Below are 26,135 nucleotides of genomic sequence, written 5' to 3' on the forward strand. Positions count from 1 at the left end.
CCTTCAGATTTAAAGGACTTATTATTTCCTCCTTTCTTATATATCAGTATATATCTGATGTGTATGTGGTTACTGTTAACTTCAATTTCCCCATGACTGGTGGAATTTGTTTGACTGCTCTAGTTCACTCCAAAGACATCCACGTTAGGCAGTAGATGTGAGATAGGTGACATATTTAAAGCTTGAAGTGGCTGTAGTAACCCTGAAAAAACATCCATACAAATGCTAGTCTATTTCCAAATGTAGAATACATATTTCTTTAAAAAAAAAACTTGTATATTTTTTCACCTTTAGGTTAACAACATAACTGTCACTGAAGGTTAAAGATTTCCCCACAAGGGCACAAATATGTGACTGTGACAACCTTGCATGTTGCCTTTTGTCCTCTATGTGGACCCATGCTATTTGTGTGAACAGCATTCAAGACCTAGTTCATGCAGGGAGCGTGTGCTTATGATGCCGCATCCCTAATCAACAGATCAATATGAAGCTGGTGACCTGGCAAGGATTAAATTGTTCTCTATCCTTTTTAAAGAGCCTTAAGAACACATGGGGTCCCTAAGTGGGTAACTGGTTGTACTGAGCATAAATTCCTCATGCACAGACAGCAGCTGTTCATGTCTGCCAAATAGCTGCCGCGAGGGCAAGGTGGCCATGACCACAAAGGCTGAAGGATTGGTGTAATACAGCCGTCTTTTATGGAGATACCTGTCAAAATACTCCAGGCAGAATAAAAAGAAACTCACTGATAGTTATATCAGTGAGCTGTTATAAGGGCTTCATGTGTGTTTGTTCATTTAAAGCTGAGAGGCCAGCTAATGTTCTCTGTAATTACGTGATTTGGTTTGAAGGTAATCCACCTCCACAGCATTTAGGAAGCGCTCAGTTGCTAAACGGAGGAGTTAATTTTGATGTATGAGAATGATGTTCTAATTTAACTGCACGCTGAAGCACGATGATAATTAAGAAAGCAGGTGGGAATTTGGGAGATGGCAGTTTGGAGTAAATCATACCACACTGCTACAAGCCCTATTAGCAGCAGCAGCAGCACTTTGGAAATTTCCACAGAGGTGGCGTGAATGTGAATTTGTGCTGCTCCACTTCCCCACCCCTACCCGCCTGGGACCACCTTGTGGGAAGTGATGCATCTTTAACTCCTAGGGTGACGCAGATGGTGTGTGCATCAACATGACAACTGCATTAAGTATGAACACTACCCTGTCTACTGACCACATAGGTCTGTTTTCCTGGAGATAGTGTTATTCCAGCTGCTTGAACAGAATGTGTGGATGGGTGTCCACGAATGTCTGAGTGCACAAGATCTCCCTTTAATTATCAGCAACAGCAGCCTATTATTATTGTACTGATAAAATTGCTAACTAGACTACAGCTACCTTTTTCTGGATTGTGCAGGGATTTAAATTCAGACTTTTTTTTAAAGGTCTCTTTTCTGTTGATGTATGTTTTTATAGGGGTGTGACAAATCTGAAATAAAGCGCTGCAAAAACTTTTTAAAAAAAGTATATTTGTCTTATTTCTAGTCAAATTTATCTCATTACACTTACATCCCTGTATTACTGAAATGTTGCTCTGCAGCTGATTTTGTCTTATTTTAAGTGTTTTAAGTTGAATAGAAATAAGACAAATGTACTTGGTAAGATTTTGAGTTTTTGGAGTGAGACAAAACAATGCAATGCAAACATCTAGAATAATGTATCATAATTCCTTTTCCCAATACTGAAGCCTGTAATATTTAAAGGTTTCAGAATGATGTGTTGAGAAAAAGACATCAGAATAATAGATAAAATAAAATGTAAAAAGTTCAATTAAATTTATTCAGAAAGACTCTGAATAGAAGATGTAAACAATTATAACAAACTACTAAGTGAAGTTTTTCTATTTTTCTTAAATAAAAACTTAGACGCCTACTGTAATTTTTAAATAACATGTTATAAGTTCCTGATGTTAATATGAGTATAACATTAAAAAATCATGATTTATTGTGACGGTTCCTTTTTAAAAAAAAAAAAAATTCATAAAAATATTTATAAAAGTACGGTGTGCTTTTAAAAAAAATCACAATATATTTAACTTGTACGTTTATTTAGTAGCTTCCCACTAGGTGTTAGCAGATGTGGCCACTAGTTGGTAGCCTTGTCCTTTTTATTTAATTCAAAATCCCAGTTGTGTTCTTGCTACACCTGTAAGGCTGTGTTTCTTATTTTAATGGCAAAAAGATCAAAAGCAAGGCGTGCTATCTCTTCTTCACAATATCGCTCCAAAAATGTTAAATAACATCACAAGAGATGAATACAACATTTTTTAATTAATTTACTTTTTTGCTAATTGAAGGACATCGTTTTGCATCAGTCTCCAGGCAGTGCGTTTACATACAGGTTATTTTACTGCTGACCAAAGCCAGCGTTTACAGTAAACACCTGTAAATATACACGCCACTTGCATAGGTGTCATTCAGGTTATTTCCATTATAGTGTGTGTGTGTGTGTGTGTGTGTGTGTGTGTGTGTGTGTGTGTGTGTGTGTGTGTGTGTGTGTGTGTGTGTAAACAGGGAGGGGGCAGGTTGTGGGGTGGAGGGGGCAGGTACGAGAGTTTCAGCCACTCCTCCTCATGGCCACGGCGCGTCTCTGCTCCAATGGAAACAGGCGGGATCCCCGGACTCCTCCAATCACACCTTTCCTCCATGAGGGCGGCGGGGTGGGGGGAGTCCTGAACCGGAGGCAGGACCCGACGAACTTCCACACTCGCCACAGGAAAAGTCGGGAAAACACATCTGTCCCCGCATGACGCTGTTTGTGTCGGCCTGCGTGTGTCGTTAAAGCCGTAGCGGTGACCGTTAGCGGGCCGGCAGTTTCCCGGAGCGCCGGTGAAGTTGTGGCCGCTGTTGACGGCGGTGTGGTAGCGTCGGGACGCTTTCCCGCTATGGAGAACATTCACTGATCGGATTTGGAATTGCTTTTCTTGGATTTATCCCCGGTAAACCGAGCTGTTCCCGCATATATCCTATTGGCACTGTGGAGTAGGAATATTTGGATGAAACAAAATGCCTGGGAAAACCAAGTACAACCTCGTAGATGATGGGCACGATCTGAGGATCCCATTGCACAACGAGGAAGCATTCCAGCATGGGATCAACTTCGAGGCAAAGGTGAGTTTCCAAGTAACTTTGAAGTGGTTAGCGCAGCACTTCATTTATATTTTATTATGTCACCGAGTCTTCTTCGTTAACTAACCTGTGCCTGAAAAGCGCCTTGTTTAACTCGTATATACCGTAAACAAAACAGGTAACTGGCATAAGACTCTTGGGTCTCCCGAGAATTTGTTTTGTGCTCACGCAGTAAACTTAAGTTGTCAGCTTGTCAAGAGGTAAAAGTTGCCCAAAGCTGGGCTGATTATTACCTTACTGTAGGAACTTGTGTTTGAGATTTAAGGAAAGTCAGCTTCCTTTTTCACTAATGTGCTGTACCTGTCATATTTTAGTACATTGGCAGTCTGGATGTGGCGCGGCCGAGCAGCCGAGTGGAGATTGTGGCGGCGATGAGAAGAATACGGGTGAGTGGAAGGGAGCCTGACAGGACGCCGTTTAAAATCTTGCATTTTTTCATATTTTTCCTTTTCCACATCATTTGATAGGACACGACTCCACGTTGTCCACGGTTTTTTCTATTTCTGTTAAAATCTGTTTACTTTTCGGCATTGCGAAGCTAATTATGATGGAAGAGCGCAATGCTATTGAACTGGACCCTGAACGTAACTTTAGCTTATTGTAGGCTTATAGCTTAGTTATTACTTCTAATAATGAGCACTGCAATTATGCTTCCTCTAATATTTGTACTCATTTAATTCAGAGACAGACTCAGTTGGATTTTTAAATATCAATTTTACATATAATGCTTAAATCACATGTCAGATTACCATGTGAGGCCATGTAAAACTGACTTGGAGAAGGCCACAGTGTTGTTATTTAGCATTAGTTTTGTGTGAACACACCTTGGAGTTTAAACGTGGAGCCCTTTGAGTGTCTTTGACATGTCTTGCCTGGTGGGAGGTTTGGTCTCCCATGTGCTCCATCAGTGTTTTGAAGTTTCCTTTGAAGCGGTGCACTGGAGTGTGACTCTTACCCCCTCTCTCCCCCCCTCTTTCTGCTGTGTAAATCCAAGATTTACAGCTTTTTCACTCCCAAAAAGAAGGCTTCATCTTAATCAGTGTGTCTGCCAATCATATTGCGGCAAGCTGATGTAGGTTGTTGGAGGTGTTGATGTTTTCGGGGACTGGTGCTGAACTTGTAGGTGGAAACGAAGTGTTAGTTCTGTCCCTGTTTATGATCTGTGGTTTTAAAGAAAATTGTGCCCCCCACACATGCTGACATTTTATTTTAAAAAGCTGCCACTTTTCCCTCATTAACAGACTTCAGTTTTGCTCTGCCATTGGCTCATTTCAGCAAGTTGCTCAACCTTTGAGCAGAGTTGAAAAAAAAAAACCCTCTCGTTGGCCCTTTAACAAAGAAGTGACCTGCTCCTAAAAAGTGGACCTCCCGGAATGCTGCCATGGCAGCTGTTGTTGTTGGCAAGAAAACGAGCATTGGTTTGGCTCCTCCGGTGTGAAAATGGTTTGACACTGGCTGGACAACACAATGGAGGGAAACCACAGGTATCAAACTTGGAATGGAGATCACGTTGGGGATCGGGGCGCTGCAGGAGTCACTCTGAAGGCATTTTGTTTGAGTTGGGTTACCAGTATGCCGAAGCAGTCTCCACTCAGCGATTATGTAAGAAAACTGCACTGGAATGCCCCAGTATGTTTTGGTAAATGCAGAAATGATTGGTTTGTTTAATTACTTTTAGGGCATTCATTTACTGATTAGTACACGCTTACACCTTATGCAAAATCTGGACTTTTTAAGTAGGAAAAGAAATCACCGAAAGTAGAAACACTGTAATCTTCAGCAGGTTTATGACTGGCAGAGACAATCATGCGTCTTTGCCGTTAGTTTCACTTAGAAAGAAACAACAAAGGGAGCTATAGAGGCGCTGTCCTTTATTTATCCTTGCAGTTAGAGTTGCCCCATAAAACCAGTTCACTGTGGATTAAGGACTACAACTGGGCATCAAGCAACATTCTTGCAGCCTACAGTATTGATTATTGATTCTTGACGTATATTATCTATCCCTGAAAATGTTTGGTCCTTCTTCAGTTTAATTGTACAGAAAAAATAAAAATCAGTGTTGTGCGTTTCATTTGTACCACATCAAAACAGAGCTTTTCATTATGGAATTGATCAACTTTCCCCTCGCTTCCCAGGCTTTTACTGTTGAGCAGCTGAAGAAAGTTCCGGGGGAAGCGATTGTTGACAAAGCACAGCAAATGCACAGATAGGATGCTTCTACTTTCTGCTCCCTGAACAGCAACATAAAAGTGGAATCAGAACAATGCCTAGACAAAAGATAACATGCTAGTTTTTCCCAAGGTTCCAAGTTCTGTGGTGTTGAAATGCAGTAGTGTGATGAATAATCATAAAAGATTTGAACACAACTTCCTATTTCCCTGCCACAATTACAGTAACTGGTTTGTCTTTTATATGACAGCTACCAAACAAAGCTGACTGTTACCGGCACTCATGTTTTGTTTCTAATTGAAATGTTAGTGTAACACCGGCAGCTTGTGAAATTTGTGAAAGTTAGTCAAAATGATGCTTTCCTGCAGCTTGTGTTTTTCTTGCAAGGTTACTATCAGACTCCATTTCTGCAGAGTCAGTCAAAGTTTTGGACATTGCCTGGCAACCGGTTGATGTATGGTTTCATTGTTCATTGTGTGCATGAGTCACCTGTAAGCTGGTAGCTGATAACAAACAGACAACAGTGCAGAGCAGGAAATAGGCACCTAGAATGGAGCCGAACGCAAAAACCGGCAGGATTTGACGTTTTGTTACACACACACGCACACATAAAAACACACACGAGTAAACACACCCACTGTGTTGCACGTTGCTGTTGAATGATTAATGATCTCCCCAGAAATGAATGGAGAAAAACACTTAACAGATGGGAAGAGCAGTTTTCACTTCACTTAGTGAAACTTCCCAGCTGAAAGAAATGTAATGTTGAAAAAGTTACTAATGCATTTATGAACTTTTTTCGGGTTTTTTTGGAACTCAGGGTCTGTTTTGCAGTTATATAGTGAATCATCAAATGACAAAGATATATTTTAATAAAGATTTTTTTTCTCCACCTGTTTTGTTAAAGCTGAAATGAGGATCATGTCACATTTTTTCCTTTCTTCTGTTAGTGAAAAGATAGATTTGCATATACAGATTGAAAGAGCTATAAAATAAAATCCACCTAAATGCATTCTTGTCTTATTTTGCCTTTTTTCTCCCTGTCAGCTACAGACCAGTCAGAGATGAGGATCCTGTATTACATGCTGGTCTTCATAAATTAATTTTATTATTATCATAATCTGGAAAAGTGCAGCAGCAGCTTATCTGGTTAAAAGAAGAGAAGACCTTTGCAGTGAATTAAAGAGATTAATTTCTCATTAATCGCCCTTTGCTGGGTTAACTGACTGTAGGAAGACTGAGCAGCATGGGATGAGAAGATTAGATGTGTCTGACGAGACATTTGTGAGGGCTGAAAGAGCACAGCGGTGGAGCTGGAGTGCGTAAAAGACAGAAATGGAAATGCTTTGTCAGTTCCTCTGGCTGTCAGGCTGAACCAGGACCTTTGTGTTCGCTCGGTGCACCAATTAGCTGGTGGCTGGAAAACACAGTGCAAGTTTATTAGTCTGGGTTTTAGTTTGCATTTTAGCGAACTGTCGTAAAGCTTTGCACAAACTGTCCACTGCAGAAATTGGATGGAGGTTTTGAACAGTAATGTGCAATCTTTGTGAGTACAGTTAGGCACTGAGAGGAAATATTTACAGTACTGAACAGTCTTGTGCTCTATTAAAATTAGTTGTTCCTTCTTGCGAGCCCAAAGACTCGTGGGAATAAAGATGTTTACGTTTGAATCATGTAGCAGTTTTGTGATGATTATTTTCAGCTTATTTCAGAGACTTTTGATCACCGTGGTTTTGATTTCCTGATGTTTGTGTGACCGAGCACAGTGCAAAGTTCAGCTAGAAATAGGCCACCATAAAACAGACTCCCGTAGGGAATAATTTGGTCTGGCCAGTGTTTGTCTTAACAGTACTTACATTAAATACAGTAGCACTCCCTTAACCGTGTGGCACGAGGAAGGAGGAAGCTGTGATAATTAACTAAGGGAGGGATACTGTACATTAAATGTAGTATCACCTTAAGCACGCAGTGCAAAGAATAAGCGAAATGGGACTAAACAAATATCGTGCGACAGTTCCAAGAAAGACCAGAAACTCAGTTAATACAGTACAGTAATTAACTTCTTATTTAATTTAAAGAGGAAACACTGAAATGGCAACCAAAGAATGCCTGTATTCTTCTGTAAGTGTGTCTTTTGTTCAGTAGATATGAACCTATAACCTTCTTGTGCCGCCCAGCAAAGAAGTCATAGAATTGAAATGATTAAATATCCCTGAACCGTGACTTAATTCATCCAGCTTCACACTGTGCTTGAGGACCTGATACAATATCACATTAATGTGACCAAACTGTAATTATCACGGAGAGCCAGTTATTATCACGGTGACAGCTATGCTAAGTGGCACAGTGAAGTAATTGTACAGTTGCTTGTACCTTTGCCTTAGACTTTCTATCGACTGTGTGCAAACATGTATTGTTTATGTCTGTTGTGTACACCTGCCTCAGCTTATTTCCCTTCAGACAGAAAATATGAACAGTGTTCATATTTCAAGTCCTCACAAGGACAGAATTAACTGCTTCAACCACAGAAAGGGGACAATTAATGAAGCAGAAAGTTAGTAGTGCTGACAGGTGAGCATTATTGGTAAAAGTGACAGCCTTTCTCCATCAGGAAAAAAAGTCTTTTAATTACTGGCAGCCGGAGCTGACCTGCTTTATTTGATTGACTTTAATGAAGTAAAGAAGCTTTGACTCTGTTCATGCAATCCGCTTGAACTAATAAATGGACTTTCTAAGAAGTGATGTCTTGCATTATGAAGGACCTTCAAACACTCATCTGTTGTGTGACTTATTTGTATTGAATCTTCTTTTTGCATTGTGATGATTGCTTTACATGATACTCTGCAGCTTCTCGCTGATATACTACAGAATGTCAAAACTGACAGATTCTTGTGAACAGTGTGATTGTATTTACAGAGGTAAATGGCATGTAGAAAGTTGTAGAGTAACTAATTTATGGTAAAGCTCTCTGAAAAGTGTTTGAATATGTACATTAAAAAAATTACAGTAGAAAAAGAGCCGGCATTTAGTGTGAAATCTACACTGAGCCGCAGTTAATGAGGTCGAAAATTAAACCGGGAAAAACAGCCAGTTTGGTGAGATCTCTGTAAACCTGGCTGGTATTTTCCATACATGCCTACATACTGTTCGTCCTCACCGCAGCAACAGTAGATCAATGGCTTTATGTTTAATATGTCTGAGTGGCTAACCACGCTGAATAACTCTCTGAAGAGTAATGCTGGGGAAATAACACGGACATGTCAGGTCAGTGGAAACAGCCCGTCGCATTCAAACCTCCCAGTGAACTGAATCACAGTTTAGAACACAAGACAAAGACACACCGTGGAAGAGATCCAGATATTAATAATAATAATGATTAAATACAAAGTCGTGTAAGAATGCAGAGAGTGAAAAGAGGTAAAAGAAGAGACCCCCATTAGTAAAAGGTAAAAAAAAAAAGGGGTTCGAAGAAAAATAAAAAAACATATGATGTTGAAAGTTAACATAAGAAGTGTCCTTTAAGGTGAAGAAATGTGAAATGACGGTAGCCTTCACTTATTCATTCCTGGAATCCTATTATCAGATTAGTCGATCTGATTCTATTTTAAATATGCTCTGCAAAACTGAGAAAAAGACCTAATACACAAACAGATAATATGTTTCTGAAAAATGTCATCAATTCCTTGCTTTGTAGCCAGAGACTCAACAGCACTGCATCAAGCTAAAACATGTTGGTGCTCATAAACAGTAAGTAAAGTGCAGCACAGAGAAATGTAGAAAACAGTGAATTGAAGGTAGCCTTGTTCGAGTGGGCTTTTTGTGTGTGTAACAGCCTCAAATCTGGGCTCAAGGACCACTTAGGGGATTGGAGAGGTTGGAAGAAAGTGGATAAAAATGGATTATGCCATCATGTATTAAAACACACCAAATAAAATCTGTTTAGCTGACTAGTTCCTGGTTTCTCCGCTTGTTGTTTCACTATCTGTCTTTAAAGGGTTTTAGGGATTTTTCTTGTTGGATGCGGGTATAATAAGAAACTGCGCCTCTACACAGACTCGACACAGAAACTGTCTCAGAGTAGATCTACTAGTCCATAAAGGTTATTACCACGTTTGTGACTTATGGATGATCAGTAGAGGCCTGCTAAAAACTCCTGGAGTGCTCATGAAGAAGCCCGCTAAACGTGCTTGTCTTTATAAGTACATCAGGAAGTGTGAAGGAGGGTTTTTATCCAAAGGGTTTCCTCTTAAGTAAAACGCAGTGTTTGCCGTCCTCGCTGCTGTTTTGAAGTGGTAAAGATTTATGCTAAACCATTTTTGCTTATGTATGAATTTCTTTGTAGAGTGTTTTAAAGCATCTCTTTGTGTTCTTCAAGCTCTCTCTCTTTTGTTTTGGCCAGAGCTCAGAGGTCCTTTTCAAACTTCAGGTCACAGTTTAAAGGTCATGAAGTGCGCTAATAATGACCTGTGTTTGGCTCATTACCCGCCCTCCCTTTTCACCCCCAGTTGCTCCTTAAATTCCGTTTTCATCGTTTGAGACGATTGGTTTGGAAGGTTAAGTGATCATAATGAGCCTCTGTGTAGTTTACATTAATGTTATGGGACACTTGCTCAATGTCATGTTTATCCCTGCAGTTTATCCTATGCTAGCTGTCAGCGAAGTGCTAGCAGGCAGGCTGTCATTTCCATGTAAGTGTGTTTAAGAAGTGGCTAATATTTAACTTACCGTGTTCATTACAGATAGCAGAGGGTTTGGCGAGCTGCTGATTGAGAGATGGCATGTATACAGCCTCTGAGACACTCCATTATTTACTTATGGTTCAGGTTGTTACAGGAATCTCTTTGAGCTAAAGGCTCAAACATGTAAGGCTTAATTAACAATGGTATGTAACTCAATTGTTAATGGAGTAATGATTTATTCAGCTCAGTGCTGTTGGAGGCATGATTTTTATGTCAGTGCATCTGAAAAGCAGCGTGCGGTAACTTTTTAGAACTGAGCCATTAAACAAAGCAAAAACGGATGTCAAGGTTGAAATTTAAGCCCAATTTAATCTGTATGATGCTGTTTAAAAAAGGATTTTCAGGCTTTTAAGGAGCATTGCATTCTTTAAAAACAGCCCTAAGAGGTAAACATCTTTTGACTGCCTGAAGTTTTACACGTTTTCCTCTGTGTTCATTAGTTGGCCGTTGTCAGGCCCTTAGTCACCCCCCAGCTTGGTAGAAGCATGATAAACTCTGCTGTCCTGTCCACCGTTTATCATGTGAACAGGGCCAAATGCCCCAATAGGCTGGGTCTACACTAGTGACCCCCTGTTGGTGCTCTTGGACAAAAGCAATAATCAGGATTCTCACTAATCCACTTACTGTAACCAAGTTAAAAACAAGAAGCAAACCTCCACCAAAGCAGCTCACGCTAAGGGCAGTATTTACTTTAAGGAGAAAAGTGTTGTATTTTATATACATTCACTTTGTTTTCGTCGTGCTTATAGTACAAAAAAGTTTGTAGTGCAGTACAAACAAGTGCAAAGTGCAGGCTTTTGTTATTTGCTATGTTTAAAACCCATTTTAATATACATAATTTTCAGTAACAGTATTTTTTATTTCTTAGAAGTATTATTTGATATTGTTTTCATGTATGAGGATATTGTACGTGTAGGATTCACTCCATTAAGTAAAACGTGTTTAAATGTTTTGCAATAAATATAGTATATAGTATTACAGTAATATAAATATAGTATATACAATTATTTTGTAGAGTTGAAATGGACACTGCTGATATTGTCTTACGCTGTTGTTATTACTGTTATCTCCATTATTAGGAAACAGTAGACCAGAATTAATTCATAAAAGTAAAATTGATGAAGTTACAACTATACAATGGAAGCAAACTTCATTGATATTTTCATAGTTAAAATATAAATAATATACGGAGAGGATGTAATGACCATGATGGTGATGACTGTGATATTCAACGGTGGTAACAAAGACTGTATTATTGATGCTAAATATTTACACTACTGTATGTTGTAATTATGACAATGCGATAATTTCATAACCGTAATTGTATGTCACAAATATTTAAATGTACAGCACAACTACAAAATTTAAAACTCAGATAAGATTGTAGGGGTGGGAGTTAAAAAGCTTGTCTTCATCCCACTCCTTTTCGAGCTAAACTTGTTTTTTCTTTTTTGTGTAATTGTACATTACAATAACTTTATTATTTGGTTGCTCGAATAAAAGACATTCATTCATATAGTATTACAGTAATATAAATATAGTATAGTATTTCCAGGAACATTGTACATGTATTTAAATGGTTATAACCTGTTATTGTCATGTATGTTATAAAGTCCTAATTAGATAACATGATATTTAGAGTCCTGGTATGCCTATGTGTCGTCAATGGAAAAAATGGTAGTAAGAAAGTTTTAAATAGCTCTATATAGTCTGAGTTACTGTGATAAATCTATTGACCTTGAACACAATATTGTAACTCTTTATACAGGACTTTTTTATGGCGACAATACACACCACACTAACAGTTTTCCTCACGGTAACCCTGATAAGGATAGGCGATATGCTTACATTTGGAAGTTGGCAGAATATATTCATGGAGGTGTATTTGGAACACTAGCAGCACACTGCTGATTAGTCATCTGAGGTAGAAATTTAGCACAGGAAGCATCATCAAAACACAGACTGAGCGAATATAGTGTTTAAGAATGGTATTCTGTCTCGCGAGTAGTTCAGGAGACTTAAGATATCCAAAGCTGTTAGGAATTGAAGCTATTGTGGTGGAACGGAGTGGCCTAGCACCTTACTAAGAATCTTCCCCATAATTTTTAGTCAGTGTATATGAGAGGTTCCATTTCATTTCTGTCTGTAAGCTTTTTACTTGGTCGTCTTCAAGCTATATTCAGCTCTTCCAACACACTGTGTGTATGTGTGACTAAGCAACCCAGTGCCTTTATGTGGTTTGCAAACACACACCTCCTCCTGCTTGGCTTCTCTGTTGAAATTTAAGGCTACAATCAAGAATAATATGTAGTCCTAAATGTGCAAGTCTTTCTGTTTGCTCTTCTCTGTAATCCCACCTTTTCTCCTGGCCTTTTCATTTAATCCCCCTCTTGCACGTGGCCCCCTTTTCCATGAACAATCTGTTCTGCTTGTCACATCGTCCTGCCCTTCATCAGAGGCCGAGTGAAACTCTGGCTGATTAACGGGGTTTTTTCTCCGAAACGCCAGGGTCTTTGTCAGCCCTCGCTGTAACTAATGGCAACACAGACTTAATTCGATCCCTCCCCTCTTACTTTATTATTAACGCCTGCCATGCCACCGAAATATATCTCATCCTGTGAAATTTGTATTAACATTTTAGTCTCAGGAACATTAAATAACCCCCAGATAAATATCAAACAACCAAATTGTCCAGTTTGCTCCTGGTTGAAGGAGGAGGGATTTCTCTCCTGATTTCACATTAGGAATATCACTCAAGAAAATAAGAAAAAAAAAAGGAGATATTTGACAGATACCTGGTCCATGTCTGTGCGTGAAAAGCAGATGTTGTAGCAATAGAGGAAAGTCTTGGTGGTAAAGTTGTTGAGTGAATTGGATCGCAGAAGCACGTAGACACAAATTTCTTCAGATTTTATGATTAACAGAACATCCTATCATTGGTTAGTAGTCATAAAGAATGTGTAAGCATTTTCCCTGTTTTCCTGCATATGCTTCACAAAATTAAAATGAACATTTTCCTATGTTCCATTTATTATTCACAACAGTTAGCAGTAGCAGCGGCATAATCTGCTGTGATTGGTTGGGGGTGAAGTGAAGTTGGGACAAATGAGGGAACGAGAATAACAACACTGATTAAATAGACTCACATTTCCATATAACAGGTGTGCAACAAATCATGCAACACTTCTTCTTCTTCTCTGTGGTCTTGGTGAGCTCGGCTTGAATGACTTCTCCACCGTCCAGGTTGTGGTACTCTCCTGAGTAGAAGCAGTTCGGGATAACAGAGTTGGAGTCCATCTGACTGAGGAACAAGGGGCTGGTGAAGTAGCTGAATGAATTTTGAGGACTACTACAGGAACAACCTGAGCAGGCTGGTGTTAGGTATTTAGCACCAACTGAACTTGTAAAAGGAAATCAAACAGGACCGTCCGTTGATCGAGGATGGTGTAGTTCTCTAGAACTGATGGAAAAAAAGAGAACTCTGAGTTGGCAGATATACTGTTAGAGCTGTAAATATACCTGGGCGGCCTGCCAAAGTAAAGTCTCTGTGTGAGCAACACTGTGTTCATATTTTCTACTTATTTCAATCAGGGGGCCTATGCAAGCGATGATGTGAAAGTAAATCAAAGTGTTTTTTTTAGGAGGATTATGTATCTGTGCTTGAAAGATATAAAGCGTATAAAGTGTTTGCTGCAGGTTTAGACAGTGAATTAACTCTGATCCAGCAGGTTTGAATGTTGGTGTACGATGAAGCTGTACTCCTGTTTTAAGAGAGCGCGCACACACCTCTTTCCACTGCCTCTAAGCTTGCAGTGACAAAATAGGCAAACAGCCTTGTCAGCACTATTAACTGCACTCCAATTACATCTTTACCTCCTTTGATTCCTGCCTCCATCTTTTCCCCTTTAGCTTATGTTTCTCCACATGCTCCGTTGCCACCGTTCACAACCCGCTGCCTCACTTGCTCATCTTCTTTCTCTGACAAGATAATACAGTGTAATAGCACACAGATGCTGCAGGGCTCCCTCCCAACGGTTCATGCCGGAATTTCCTCAAACCCCACACAGACCCTACGTGGCCCAACGTGCCACCTGAACCTCCACCCTCTTTCTATAAATGTCAGCAGTTAACCGAAGAATGAATCTTGACTGTGCCCTGGGGCGGGCAGCAGGACGATGGTGATCCAGGACAGTTGAAGGGGGGCGTTGTTGGAGTGCTGAGCTGGTTGCTGCTTTGCTGTGCCCTGCAGCGTAAACATGGGAAGGTACTGTGGTAGAGATGCTGTGCCTGGGAGGAAAGGGAGCTTTCAGAAGGTTCACTACAGCTGTCTGTTGTAAAGTGTCTGCTTTGACCCCAGTGATTTGCTTGTGGCTCAAGGCTTAATTTTGCTAAAAAGTTTCCATCCTTTCTTTTTCCTTTCTTCGTTTTCACACTATGGAAAAAATTGCTCCAAAGAAATTCTCTGAAAATAGATCACAACTCCTGCCTTTTGTGTGAGGTGATTTGTTGTGCAGTATATCTTGTTGTGCCGAGGATTTGCACGCATGTGTACGTGCACTTGGGCCACAAAAGAAGGCAATTCAGTGACTATTACATTAATCGTTCAGTAATGTTGTGCTTCTGGCTTGACAGTATCATTTACTCTACAATGACAGCGTGAAATTCAGGAATATACTGTGCTAGTAAAAAGTGCTATACACACAAAAAAGAAATGATTTCTTTGGTATAAATTTTTGCTTTATTAATCGATGATTGAAGTGAAAAGCCTAACGTAAGAACCTTAAAGAGTGGATGTAGATCACTGATTACCGCGAATGAAATGTATTAGAGTTTAGGCAGTGGATCGGACAAAACGGGGATCTCAAGCTCACTGTGCATTCCCAGATTTCATTTCATGATTTTTTTTCATCTGAGTTTTGTAACCGTAGTGGGTTAAAGAACTGGTTGTAAATGTAGGAAAATTTGAGAAGCCTGAGTAAGTAAGGCTGGGTGATTCAATTTTATTTCAGCAAATATAATTTTTTTTAATTTTGATTTTTTTTTTCTAAACAAGATAATTGGAACGAAATTATTAGTTTTCTTGTTCACTTTGCTGTCAAGTGCCTTATTTTCTTTTGCAAAACCCATTGATTTACAGCTGTTAATTTTCTCTTCCTAAAAGCCCACACACTCAGTTTTGTTCAGCTGGGAGCTAAAATAACAGAAACAGTCTTTTCCCAGCAAGGCAACTGTCATGGTTTTCCATGAGTGACACCTGTGGATGGCATTTGCCTCTAACCCAGTCCACTGTTGATGCCGTGCTAAGGAGATGTTGCCTGATTGCATTGTTGTTATTTATGAATTTTCAAATGTACTGTTTAACCAAAAAATTTAAAAGCACATTTTCAGATTTGAATTAAGGTAATTTAGTCGCATCACTGAGAAGAAAAAATGGTTTTAGTGGTTTTTATGTTACGCAGGTCTCCCACATTGATTGACACAAAGACAAAAGAACTACACGAACGGTGCTGAGCAAATTTGTTAGACCACCTAAGAAGAAAATCAAAATATTATATGTTTTATTCTATTCAATGATTGTAATTTGGCATCTTAATAAAAAAATAATAATGATTATGTTTTACTATGTTTTTCAGCTTTTTATGCAAAACAATACATTTGAAAAATGATGTTGGTCATTTCCAGTACTGTTAATTGCGGGCAGCTGTGACATAAACCTTACGTTGGGCAGTGATCCGGTAAATTTGTTGAGCATTATTTGTTTGTCAGCGGTCAAACCATAGGCAGGGAGAAACAAAATGTAAATTACTGACGAGGGCTTAAAATCGTTTTCGTTTCTGTAGGTTTAACTTGTACTGTGCGTGTACTAAGCTTCAAAACACCAACTTACCTGTCTCAGCGGACTGCAAATGCACTCGCATCAGTCAAGTAACACGTCCGGTTTCCCAAACACTTCTACTCAGGATTCTTTGAATGTTGAGCATCTCTCTTATGATGTCTTTGGTTAGCTGCCTGATTTTAACTGGTAGCATTACAGCTCTCTAGATAGCTGTTTTACTCTTGGGTCTGTAGGGGGTGTTGCTTTAACCCTTTGTCTTCTTGAATCTCAGACATTGCACTGATCTTTAACTATCAGGTCTTGAGATCAAGGCTCCACAAAAACCACTTGAACCTTTCTACCATAAGGAAACCCTTGCACTGAGGTTTTGGCACGTCCAGCAGCTGTTAATCAGAGTTACAGATTTCTCACCATTGGACGAGCGCATGCAATTGCTCTGGCAACTGACCTTTCAGCCTCACACTGATCCTCCAAGACTTCCTCCCCTCTGCACCCACTTTCCAGTTGAAAGTGAACTTTTAAAGAAGTGCCTTGAGGAACAGGTGGAAAATGAAGACACAGCCAGGAACAAGGGCTGCTTTCGCTGCTCTGCTTCCGTCAGCCCCGTCCTCCTATCCTCATCTAATAATGCTCTGTTTCCTTCTCCTCTTCCTCTTCCTCTCTCTAGACTTTATCTTTATTTTACCTCCTGTTTCTACCCCCCTCCACCTCTTTGCGCTTTATCTTCATCCCTATCACCTTTAGTCCCCCCTCACCCCACCCCCCCCTTGTATTCTTCAGTATGTTGTCTTCTCTGTCCCCTTCATTCTGCTTTTCCTCCTCCTTCCTGCCCCTCCTCTCTCCCTTCATTCTCCTTTGCCTCCTCCTCCTCCTCAGCCTCTCCTCACCGCTCCTCCCTGCATAGTTTCTATCGTTGTTGAAGAGCTCGTCTTCCCTGCAAACTGCCTCCATAGTTGGCGTGCTTTCCATAGCTCAGCTCTCACCGAGAGCGACTCTCTCTCCTCTTTACACACACCACCACGTGTCATTCCCTTCCCCTTTTAACCCTATGCTATAAACTTCCACACCAGTCAGTCGTTGCAGGCTGCATCAACCTGACGTGTTTAACTTCTTGGGAGGTACAAGGTTCAAGATATGTGCACGGTTATTGCGTAGGACTGACAGGGGTTTCTGGTTACGTGTAAGTTACGAATTGGATTTCACATAGAAGCCTAAATCGGGCATGAGTGTAAAAAAACGGAGCTACTTTAGCAACCTCCGACTGAGCACAGTACTTTGCAAACTATGTAAGAAAACTGTTCCTGCTACAGGTAGAAGCAAACTTGTTTCAGCACTTAAGGCAAAAGCCAGACTGTGAAGCGCACTTCTAACTGGAATCCGGTAATTCCCGTCCGCCAGTGGATGTGGTTACATGGTGGGAAAACAGGTCTTTGGGTGTGTGTTTTTTTTTCTTGATCCAGAATAAAACATCCCAGGCATTTTTCGACTTTAATGTGTGACAATATTGTAGAGTTTTTGAAGAGTTACGAGGTTAGGTTACTTTAGTTATTGTTTTTGTCAGAGTGTCGTGGAAATCTGAAATAAATGGGTTTTTCACATCAGTGGGCTGTCTCTGTGATGTTTCATTTGCAAAAGAGTCAAATAACAATGCAGAGCACAACAGCAGCCTGCAAAGAAGCATTCACAAGCAATACAGTGGTTAAGCAGTTATGTGTTACACTTTAGTAAAAACTCCAGGGAAACACGATTACCTGGGCTCACATTAAACTTGTGCTGTGTCCCTTTATATACGGAAGTGTCAGTGCCATGGTAATATAATGGTGCTGCTGCTGGCACACTTTGGCAAGAAAATCGGGTATTCTGTCTTGAGTGAATATGACACTCTTTGGTAAGCAAAGATAGAAAATGCCCTTGATTCTGTTTTTACTAGTAAATGCTGCTATCTGGACGTTACCAATGAAATCATTGTTTTTATTGTTGTTGTTTTTTAATACAGTCCTGAATATTATTATCACAAATATAATTTGAGGCTATTTTGCAAACCACTAGCCTTTATTGAGCACTGTGATCGTCCAAATTTAGATCTGTCATAAAGCGTTCTACAGTTACCATTCAACGTGGTCCAGTTTTCTTTTTTTAATGTTTGTCATAAATGAGACAATGATGCCACCGAAAAGGATTTTTATCCATTATTTTCAGGGATTGGTTGTATATATTGGTGAGTGCTTAATTATGGCTGATGATGCCTTTAGTGAAATGCAACAGATGAGAAAATATCACAGAATAAATAAATAACTGCTCAGAGTGGGTGTGTGGTTTCATATTGGCTAAAAATGATTCACATTGGTCTTAACCATCTGTAAAATCTTCTTCTTTATTAAATTATTAAATAATTCCTAAAATTCCAAAATGTTTAGCCTTCTCTATCTCTCCATTACTAAACTGGATATTGAATATACACTTAGCTTGTACATATGGCTGCGTCATCTGCATAAAGTGTTCTGGTGAACTGGCAGGCAGAACACTGATAAATAGAGTGACTGTGTCCTGCCTATCGGAGCAGTCAGATTGCAGTGCATAATTTAAAGGTCAAGTTGCTGTGTTGTTTGCTATTTGAGCGTTCAGTAAATAATTATAGATGGAAGCCCTTTTAAGATGGCCTGTACCAAGCAAACTATGGGAGAGTTCTGCAACAGATAAGATGGGGGTGGAAGTATAACTTCCAGGGCTAAAAAAGGCTTTTTAAAACCTTCTTTTTGTGCAAAGTCAGCAAACTTTCAAGTTTTTTTTACTCTGAATTATTTCATGGATTCTGTTCATGCGCAGATAACATCCTCCAGGTATTTCAAGATAGAGGCCAGTTCTGAAACTTATCGCTAGAAGCATTTTGTTATAAAGTATGACTCACCTCTGTCTGCTGTGTGTGTTTGCTTTGTTGGACTTTATCTCAAATTAAAAATAATTTTTTATTATCATGATGATTTTTTTTGCATACGACATTTTCAGACCCTTTCACGTCCTGGTGAAAGGGTCTGAAACTCACATATCTGTGAGTGCACACACTCGGCAGCCAAGTGATAATGTTATGCAGTCATCTGCTGCTCTCAGGCTGACCTTGGAGCTGCCCTCATCTATCAGCCCCAGGCCTCGGCATTATCTCGCCACTGCAACCATCCCTCCTCCTATCTCTCCTCTGTGGCTGCGTCTCAATCCTGCACTCAGCCCTCCTGTGCTTATCTGCATCCTTTTCCTGTCTCTTAATGCTGCCAGCTCCCATCCACGCCTTTCTCCCCTGCCCTCCTCTGCCTTTTCCTTTTTATTTTGTCAGCCTCGAGTCTGTCAAATCATCATCCCCGCTTCCATTAATCCTTTTAAAATGTTTTGGAACCAGCCGTGTCTTTTGTACGAGGTTCGACAAAATCAAAGATGCGCACGCATGTTTGCTGACATTTCCTGTAAATATGTGACACAATAATAATATTAAACCTTGTACTTGTCTTGTATATTTCAGTCATTGAGTTCCTGCAAGCGTTAACAACTCCTCTACCTAACTGCCCCCACTCTCCCTAAATGCACGAAAATCCAGACAAGTCGAGGAGTGTTATCAAGAGCACGTCCGCCTTGCATTGAAGCAAATGATTTCGCTGCCTTTTAGATCACCCACAGATGAAAGAGTGAAAGAAGGGGGATGATGATGAGGAGGTTACTAAGATTGTTAGATCTCCAGAGTCTGTGTGTGTCATTGCATGTGTGTGGCTGCGAGGACGAAATGATGTTGCCCTCCAATATGGTTTTAATGAAACCTTTTCCCCTCCACAGACACTTTCATTAAAGCTGCCGGCTGCTGCTGTCAACCCCACTTTCCCCACAGCCGCTGTGTGGATAGACTCCTCACAAAGCCTTGAACTCACAAACGGTCTTTGTTGTATTGCCATTTTCCTTCTTTTTGGTCTTTCATATGCTCTCTCTGACTGGACTGCTTTATTTATTTTTTGGTGTTGCCAGCACTCCCGCTTCTTGTACTCCCTAACGTACTGATTATATGGTTTGAAAACATCTGTTGTGCAAGTGTACAAAATACTTTAACATTACTAGTTATAATCCAGTGGAATTTGTAATGATACATGTTAGAAAACACAAGCACACAGAGGCTCTGTAATTGTTGAGTCAGCTGCTTTGGTATTCTGAATGTCTGATTCTGCATAAAACCTGTGTTTTTTATTATCAGTGGTTATTATATTTCTCACAACTGGAAGACTTAATATTATTAATACTTTAACAATACTTTCTATTCTATTCTGTTTTTAAGAATTTTCCTTTCCCCCTCGTTTACTATAGAAATTACAGAAAAAAAGTAATTAATAAATCAATAAAAAACAAGTCATTTTCTGTGAATGAACAAACATTTTCTTCTTTATATTTACCGGATATTCTGAGCAATGAGTTACCAGAAATTTCTCTGCAATTTTCCACATTTATTCCTTACAGTTTAAGCCCAAAAAGTCACACTGAAAGATGCCTTTCATTAACTACAGCAGCATGTCTTTATGATGTAAAAAAGCTGAAATGTACTGTTGAAAGTGCCCTTCTTTTTCTTTTATTGAGATATCTCAGGGATTAAATGTACAGTTAAACTACTTTATGTGGTTGAGTTTGACCTCCTCGTTGTGCGTCATTCTCCATCCTCAAACTTTTACATGACTAATTAATTACAAACATTCCTATCAGTTCTAAAAATGTAAAGATATGCTGACAGAGTGGACCTTGTCAGCAAGAGGTGATCAGTATTCAGTCTGTCTGACAGGATGGGAACTGAATATGAGGAGTCTGTGTCTGCATTGGCTTATCTTTGGGTGCTGCAGCAACTGTTTCTTGGAATCATTTCCAAATGGTGCCATCACAGTTTATCCAGGAAAGCAGCACAAAATCACTGCTTTCGGTGCGGCATCAACCATTGTCTTTTCAGGATGTTTTTAACTAGGCTGAGAAATATAGTTTTGCTATAATACACCATTTATATCATGTGTGCTCCCTCTGAAGGAACTTTATCTGCTATAGTGTGGAGGGCGTTCTTTCAGCTAGAGTCATTCACCTCAATGAATGATAAAGAAACAGCTAGTAGGATATTAAATATTTGAATGCAGAAACAAAAACTGACTCAGAGCCAACCTCTCCATTCATATTTCTATTTCTAAAAATGAAGCTTGAGAAACTGAGCAATTTAGTGTAGTTACATAGTAATGAAATGATTTGTTTGCACTTAAAGCTTTGTGTATGAAACGTTACTCTACTGCTTTCAGGAAATATCATGTTGGTCAAAGAGCTATGGTACGCAAACTGTTGTGAAGTTGCAGCTAGCTGCTACTGGGGTGTGCCTCCTTTTGCCTTTAAAACTCCTGTAAGTCATCATGGTATTGATTCAACGAGGTGCTGGAAACATCACTCAGAGATGTTGGTCCATAATGACATGATAGCATCACACTTAATGGAAACACTTGCATTCCAAAATGCTCGGTTGGTATTGAGCATGCGTTCATGTTGTTCAAGTAAAATTGTGATCCTACCATTTCAATGTTGCAGCAGTAATCGAGGCTCATCAGACACAGCAACATCTGACCGGAGTCCATGCATATGTTCGGTTCTGACCTTACAGTGTGGCCGCTTTCAAGGTTCAACATGTGCTTTCAGAGATGCTCTTTTGCATACCTTGGTTGTAATCAGTGATTGTTTGCCGGACTGTTGCCTTCCTATTAGTTTGAAAGAGTCTGGCCGTTCTCCTCTGACCTCTAGTGTCAAAGAGGTATTTTGACTCAAAGAACTCAAATATCTTCTCTTTCGTTTCTCCGCATTGTTCTCTACAAACTCAAGACATGGTTGTGACCATTTGCCATCAGCAGAAATGCCACATTCAAAGTCACTTAAATCACCTTTCTTCTCCATTCTGATGCTAGTGTGAACTTCAGCAGGTTGTTTTTACCTTGTTTTTGCAGCCAAACACGCCGGTGAATCTACATATATGGTATTTGCAACTCAAACCAAATCCTGCATGTGCTTTAATTACATTGTGACTGCAACAGTTAGTATCTGTTCAAAACATCAGCCCACACAAACCTCTGAAACACCACAGACTTGTTCTTCACTGTGGTTTTTCACCCCAGCTGGCATGCATGTCAGAGGAGTAGGAGTAGATGATGGATATCTTACCTATTCTCTCATTTACACTTCAGTGGAGAGCGTGCCTCCTAATTGATTTCAGTTCAGTCTGCTGGGTGGATGAGGTAGCATGGAGACCATTCGTCATCATCGTCGTCATCTATCATTTTAGCGCTAGAAGTTGAAAAGATGAAAAAACACAAGTACTGACTAAAAGTAAAAATGTGAGCAGCACCAGCCCGTTGTTCCAACTCTTACAATTCTCCTCTTCATTCCCTCCGTCGGATGAAAGACCGAACAAAAGGTAGACCGTGTCATTAAGTCTGCAGTGGCCTTAAATAGCTGGTTTGTTGCCATTACATCCACAGGGTGTTGGTGGAGCTCACACGTATCCACATAACGATGTCGTAAATTAGAGCAGAGGGTTTTATGTTGGCAGTGATTGTATAGATGCTCAGCTGTCAGCAGTAAATTAAATTTACTCCTTCTACTGACTGATCATGTTCGTCTTTAATAGGAAGGAACGCTTGAAAGATGATGGCATTAAAAAGATTCTGAATGGTCTGTTTTTCTTTTATCCCAGCAGCAAAATAAGCAACAGCAGTTTCAGACATTTAATGCTTTCCATTAAAATGAAATTCATTTGCCTGTTTCTTCTCTTTTTGCTGTGGGACATGTCTTTGCTGTAGCACTACTGATAAGGCTAGCTGTAGTTGAGCCCTACAGATTCCTGCAGACGTCCGCACAGGAGAGACAGCTGCAGTTTCCACCGTTCTCCTCTTCTTGTTTCTGTGTTAGTGAAGAGAGGAATCGTACAATTTCAAGAAAGCTTTGTAACTTTCTTTCATCACCGTGGTGCTTGGAAGTACTGTAAGGTTGATTATTTCAACAACAGCCATGTGGTGATGTGGACGGAGTGCTGACAATCCCGGTCTGCTACGGAGGAATTCTTTGGATTATGGTCAGATGGCAACATTGTGGAAACTTGACTGCAGCGAGTGAATATTGAATAGAGTGATAAAAGTTTCATTCGGCACAGCTCCGTGTTGGTTTCATATTGAGAGAATGACGTCGGAACTGTTGCGTGTTTTCCACAGCTGAGCCTTCTCGGGCTGTAGAACGTCCGTTCTTGTTTACGTGTGTATTTATGTCGATATTTATGATGAAACAAGTGTCGTGTACAAGTAGTTATGTTTGGTGTTGAACCAGTATGACTTCTTCTTCTTTGGCAAATGATCAAATGTGACTTTTGGCTGATTTTGACATGAGTGCTGTGTGATACTGCAAATTTTGGTATTTACCAAGTTTACCAAGTAAATACTTGGCCAGTATTATCAATATCAGTGCAGATGATTTTACCTTTTAAACACAGCTTATGACGGGGAGAGCAGTGTGTCATGACTTAAGAGATGAATCATCATCAAATTTTGACCACATTTTAATGATCATTAAAACAATTTGAGTTTTACTTTCCACAATAACTTCGTTAACTCAACAAAACACACCTTTCAGCTTTCCATCTATTATTTTGGAGACCTGAAATGTAAATGTGCAAGTCTTTAAGCACATTGGGTCAACTTCTGTTGGTTAACTATGGTAAAATATGGGGAAAAAAATGGTACAAATAAATAAAATAGACTTGACCGTCAAACACAAAAAGGACTTTTTCCCATAGTGTGTGTCTGAGGTATATTTTTTTTCATTTCCAAAAAATTATTCAATACAATTGAGTTGGCTACATGCTGAACTTGGAGGATAAAAACAAAGTATCGACGTTATTGATCTGCAGATCAATTCGCCCACCTCTATTTGGCACACTTCATTCCACACTGACTGTGACACTAACCGAGCTGCTCGGTTGTTTCTTCACTTAAAATGATTCTGGTGTTGTGCATCAAATATGAGGCCTTTAAACTTTAAAATGAGTTTTGGTGCTGCTACATTGAGTCCTTCGCGTGTTTTTTTTTTTTTTTTATTCTTGACCACTGAGAAACCCAGTGACACGTGACCATTAATTGATTGTCATGCCAGGCTTTTATTGTGGCGGTCAGACTTTTCGATGAACATCATCTCTTTGTTCTTGTCATTTAGAAGCGAGGACGGGAGCTCCAGAGAATGACAGGCTGCTCTCAGCGAAGATGCAGAAATCCTGCCAGTGTCTTTATACTCACAGCACTACAGTGGCATCGCTCTGTGCTTCACCATTCATGTGTTCCTTGTCTATGGGACACTATATTTCAGTGTCTGTCTGTTGTTTTCTATTTGGATCTAACTGATAAAATCCTAATACACTTGAAATCACCAGACAGCTGTGAGTGTACACCCGAAAACCTTCGATTAAGGGTTAAAGGAAAGCATTTTGACAGATTGAAAGACGCCGCTGTTGGTCTGCTTCAGTCTGCTCTGAGTTGTTGATTTTGATTTGCTCTGGTTTACAAAATCGAAACTGTAAATGCCTTTGCTCACTGGATGCTTACAATCTGTGCCAGTATTTCCTGTGTTGAAAATATTCAGTATTCAACTTACCTATTTGTAATCCTGCCGTTCACATGGACAGTGTAATTTTGCTGGATGAATTTGCCAGAATCGTAGACTGTGAGCATTAGGATAAATTATTTATAAGTATAAGCCATAAGGCTTCAGCCTATTCCTTTTTCGGTTACTGTTTGAGTACTTTTATGTAAAATTATAATCTGTTGTTGTTGTTGACTGAAATAAAAATTTCAATTTTATTTACCCCACTTTGCATAGTGGACCTAAATGAATGGATATAAGGTAAACAGAAAATCCATAACATTTACATAGTTTCTTTGTAGATTTAGAGCTATTTTTAAGTGTAGAAATTGTTAATTGAAACAAAATAATCACTGATAATGAAATTACTTATTATGTGAGGGCCTCTTGTTCCTGTTGAGAAGCAAAGGCCTGCATTTTGGGGCAATTTCATTGCTACATTTTGCTATGTACTCTTTTCAAGCATTTTAAAATGACAGACCACTTTGATAAAAACCCCAAGCCGGCTTCCAGACCACTGCTGCCACAAAAAGATGGCTTTCTTTGTCACCCTTTTATTACAAGGGACACATCAGTTTCCTTCAGTATTGCTTTTAATTGTTTCTGTGTAGAAATGAAATTCTGAGTTGATATACTTGGAAAGAAAAAAGAAGGGGGACATTTTAATGACGTTGTTGCCTCAATTTCAATTATTTAATTGAAACTCCCAGGGAAAAAAAGTCACTGACCTCCTCAACATACAGAGATATAATCCCGTCCTTAGTATCGTCATTAGAAGTGACTCACCATCCTCATTTATCTGTAATGGCTATGACCAGTCCTGAGACTTTACTTACCTGCTGCCTTTGCTGCTGATGTGCTGCATTGCAGAGCATTGCCTTCAGCCAGTCTTACATGAGTTCAGGAGGTCAGAATTATTTCTTGTTAACAAGGTTCTTTCTGGCATCAAGTTGATATTCGTACAAGACCATCTAGATCGATAACAACAAACCTCATTCGACACAGCGCTTTTCATTTGTAAGTAATTAATTTAATTCTGCCTCTTTTCCATTTCCAGTACTTGTAAATGACTGGAGTGGAAGGAGAATGCTTAGCAATGGTAATAGGTTAAAAAACCTAACGCACACAAATATGATCAATGGAGGATTTTAAATATGAATGTTCTCAGTACCAGATGCTGGGGACAGGAAAGAAAGCAGAAAGACATTGACAGCATAAAACTTCAGTGTTTTCTTTAACCTTTAAGGCTTTTTTGTCACGGAGTCACATCCGAAGGTTTCAAACACAAATTTAGGAATCTAACCTCCCACTCACATCCCACAGGTCTTTGGAAAGACAAATTCCATCTTAGTGGCAATCATTTTCTGGCTCTGCTGTGACTCTTCCAACTCAAACTCGTCATACAAATTGCCTTTGCAGAGCAGCATGATGAAATTTCATCAGCATTTTCTCTCTCTCGTCCTAGCATTGTGTTGTAGATTCTGAATAGCTTTGGGGAACTTTGCCATGGACCCAGAATGCACTTGGTTAACCTTAGCAA

At 39.6% G+C, this 26,135-nt stretch overlaps 1 protein-coding gene across 2 annotated transcripts in view; it reads left to right on the plus strand.

The window, feature by feature from the left end:
• The first annotated feature begins 2,692 nt into the window (after window positions 1–2,692).
• The window catches only part of nos1apa (nitric oxide synthase 1 (neuronal) adaptor protein a), a 191,563-nt gene continuing 168,120 nt past the window's right edge, over window positions 2,693–26,135 (plus strand). Inside the window, exons 1-2 of one of the 2 annotated variants that reach the window (XM_042223012.1) lie at window positions 2,693–3,166; window positions 3,499–3,570. In XM_042223012.1, the coding sequence (XP_042078946.1) occupies window positions 3,062–3,166; window positions 3,499–3,570 (177 nt within the window). In that variant the 5' untranslated portion in view covers window positions 2,693–3,061. The remainder of the gene's footprint in view (window positions 3,167–3,498; window positions 3,571–26,135) is intronic. The other variant, XM_042223013.1, reaches the window with a different exon arrangement.

Source organism: Haplochromis burtoni, unplaced genomic scaffold (genome assembly GCF_018398535.1).
Source record: "Haplochromis burtoni strain Fernald_Lab_line unplaced genomic scaffold, NCSU_Asbu1 Contig_99, whole genome shotgun sequence".
Taxonomy (NCBI): domain Eukaryota; kingdom Metazoa; phylum Chordata; class Actinopteri; order Cichliformes; family Cichlidae; genus Haplochromis; species Haplochromis burtoni.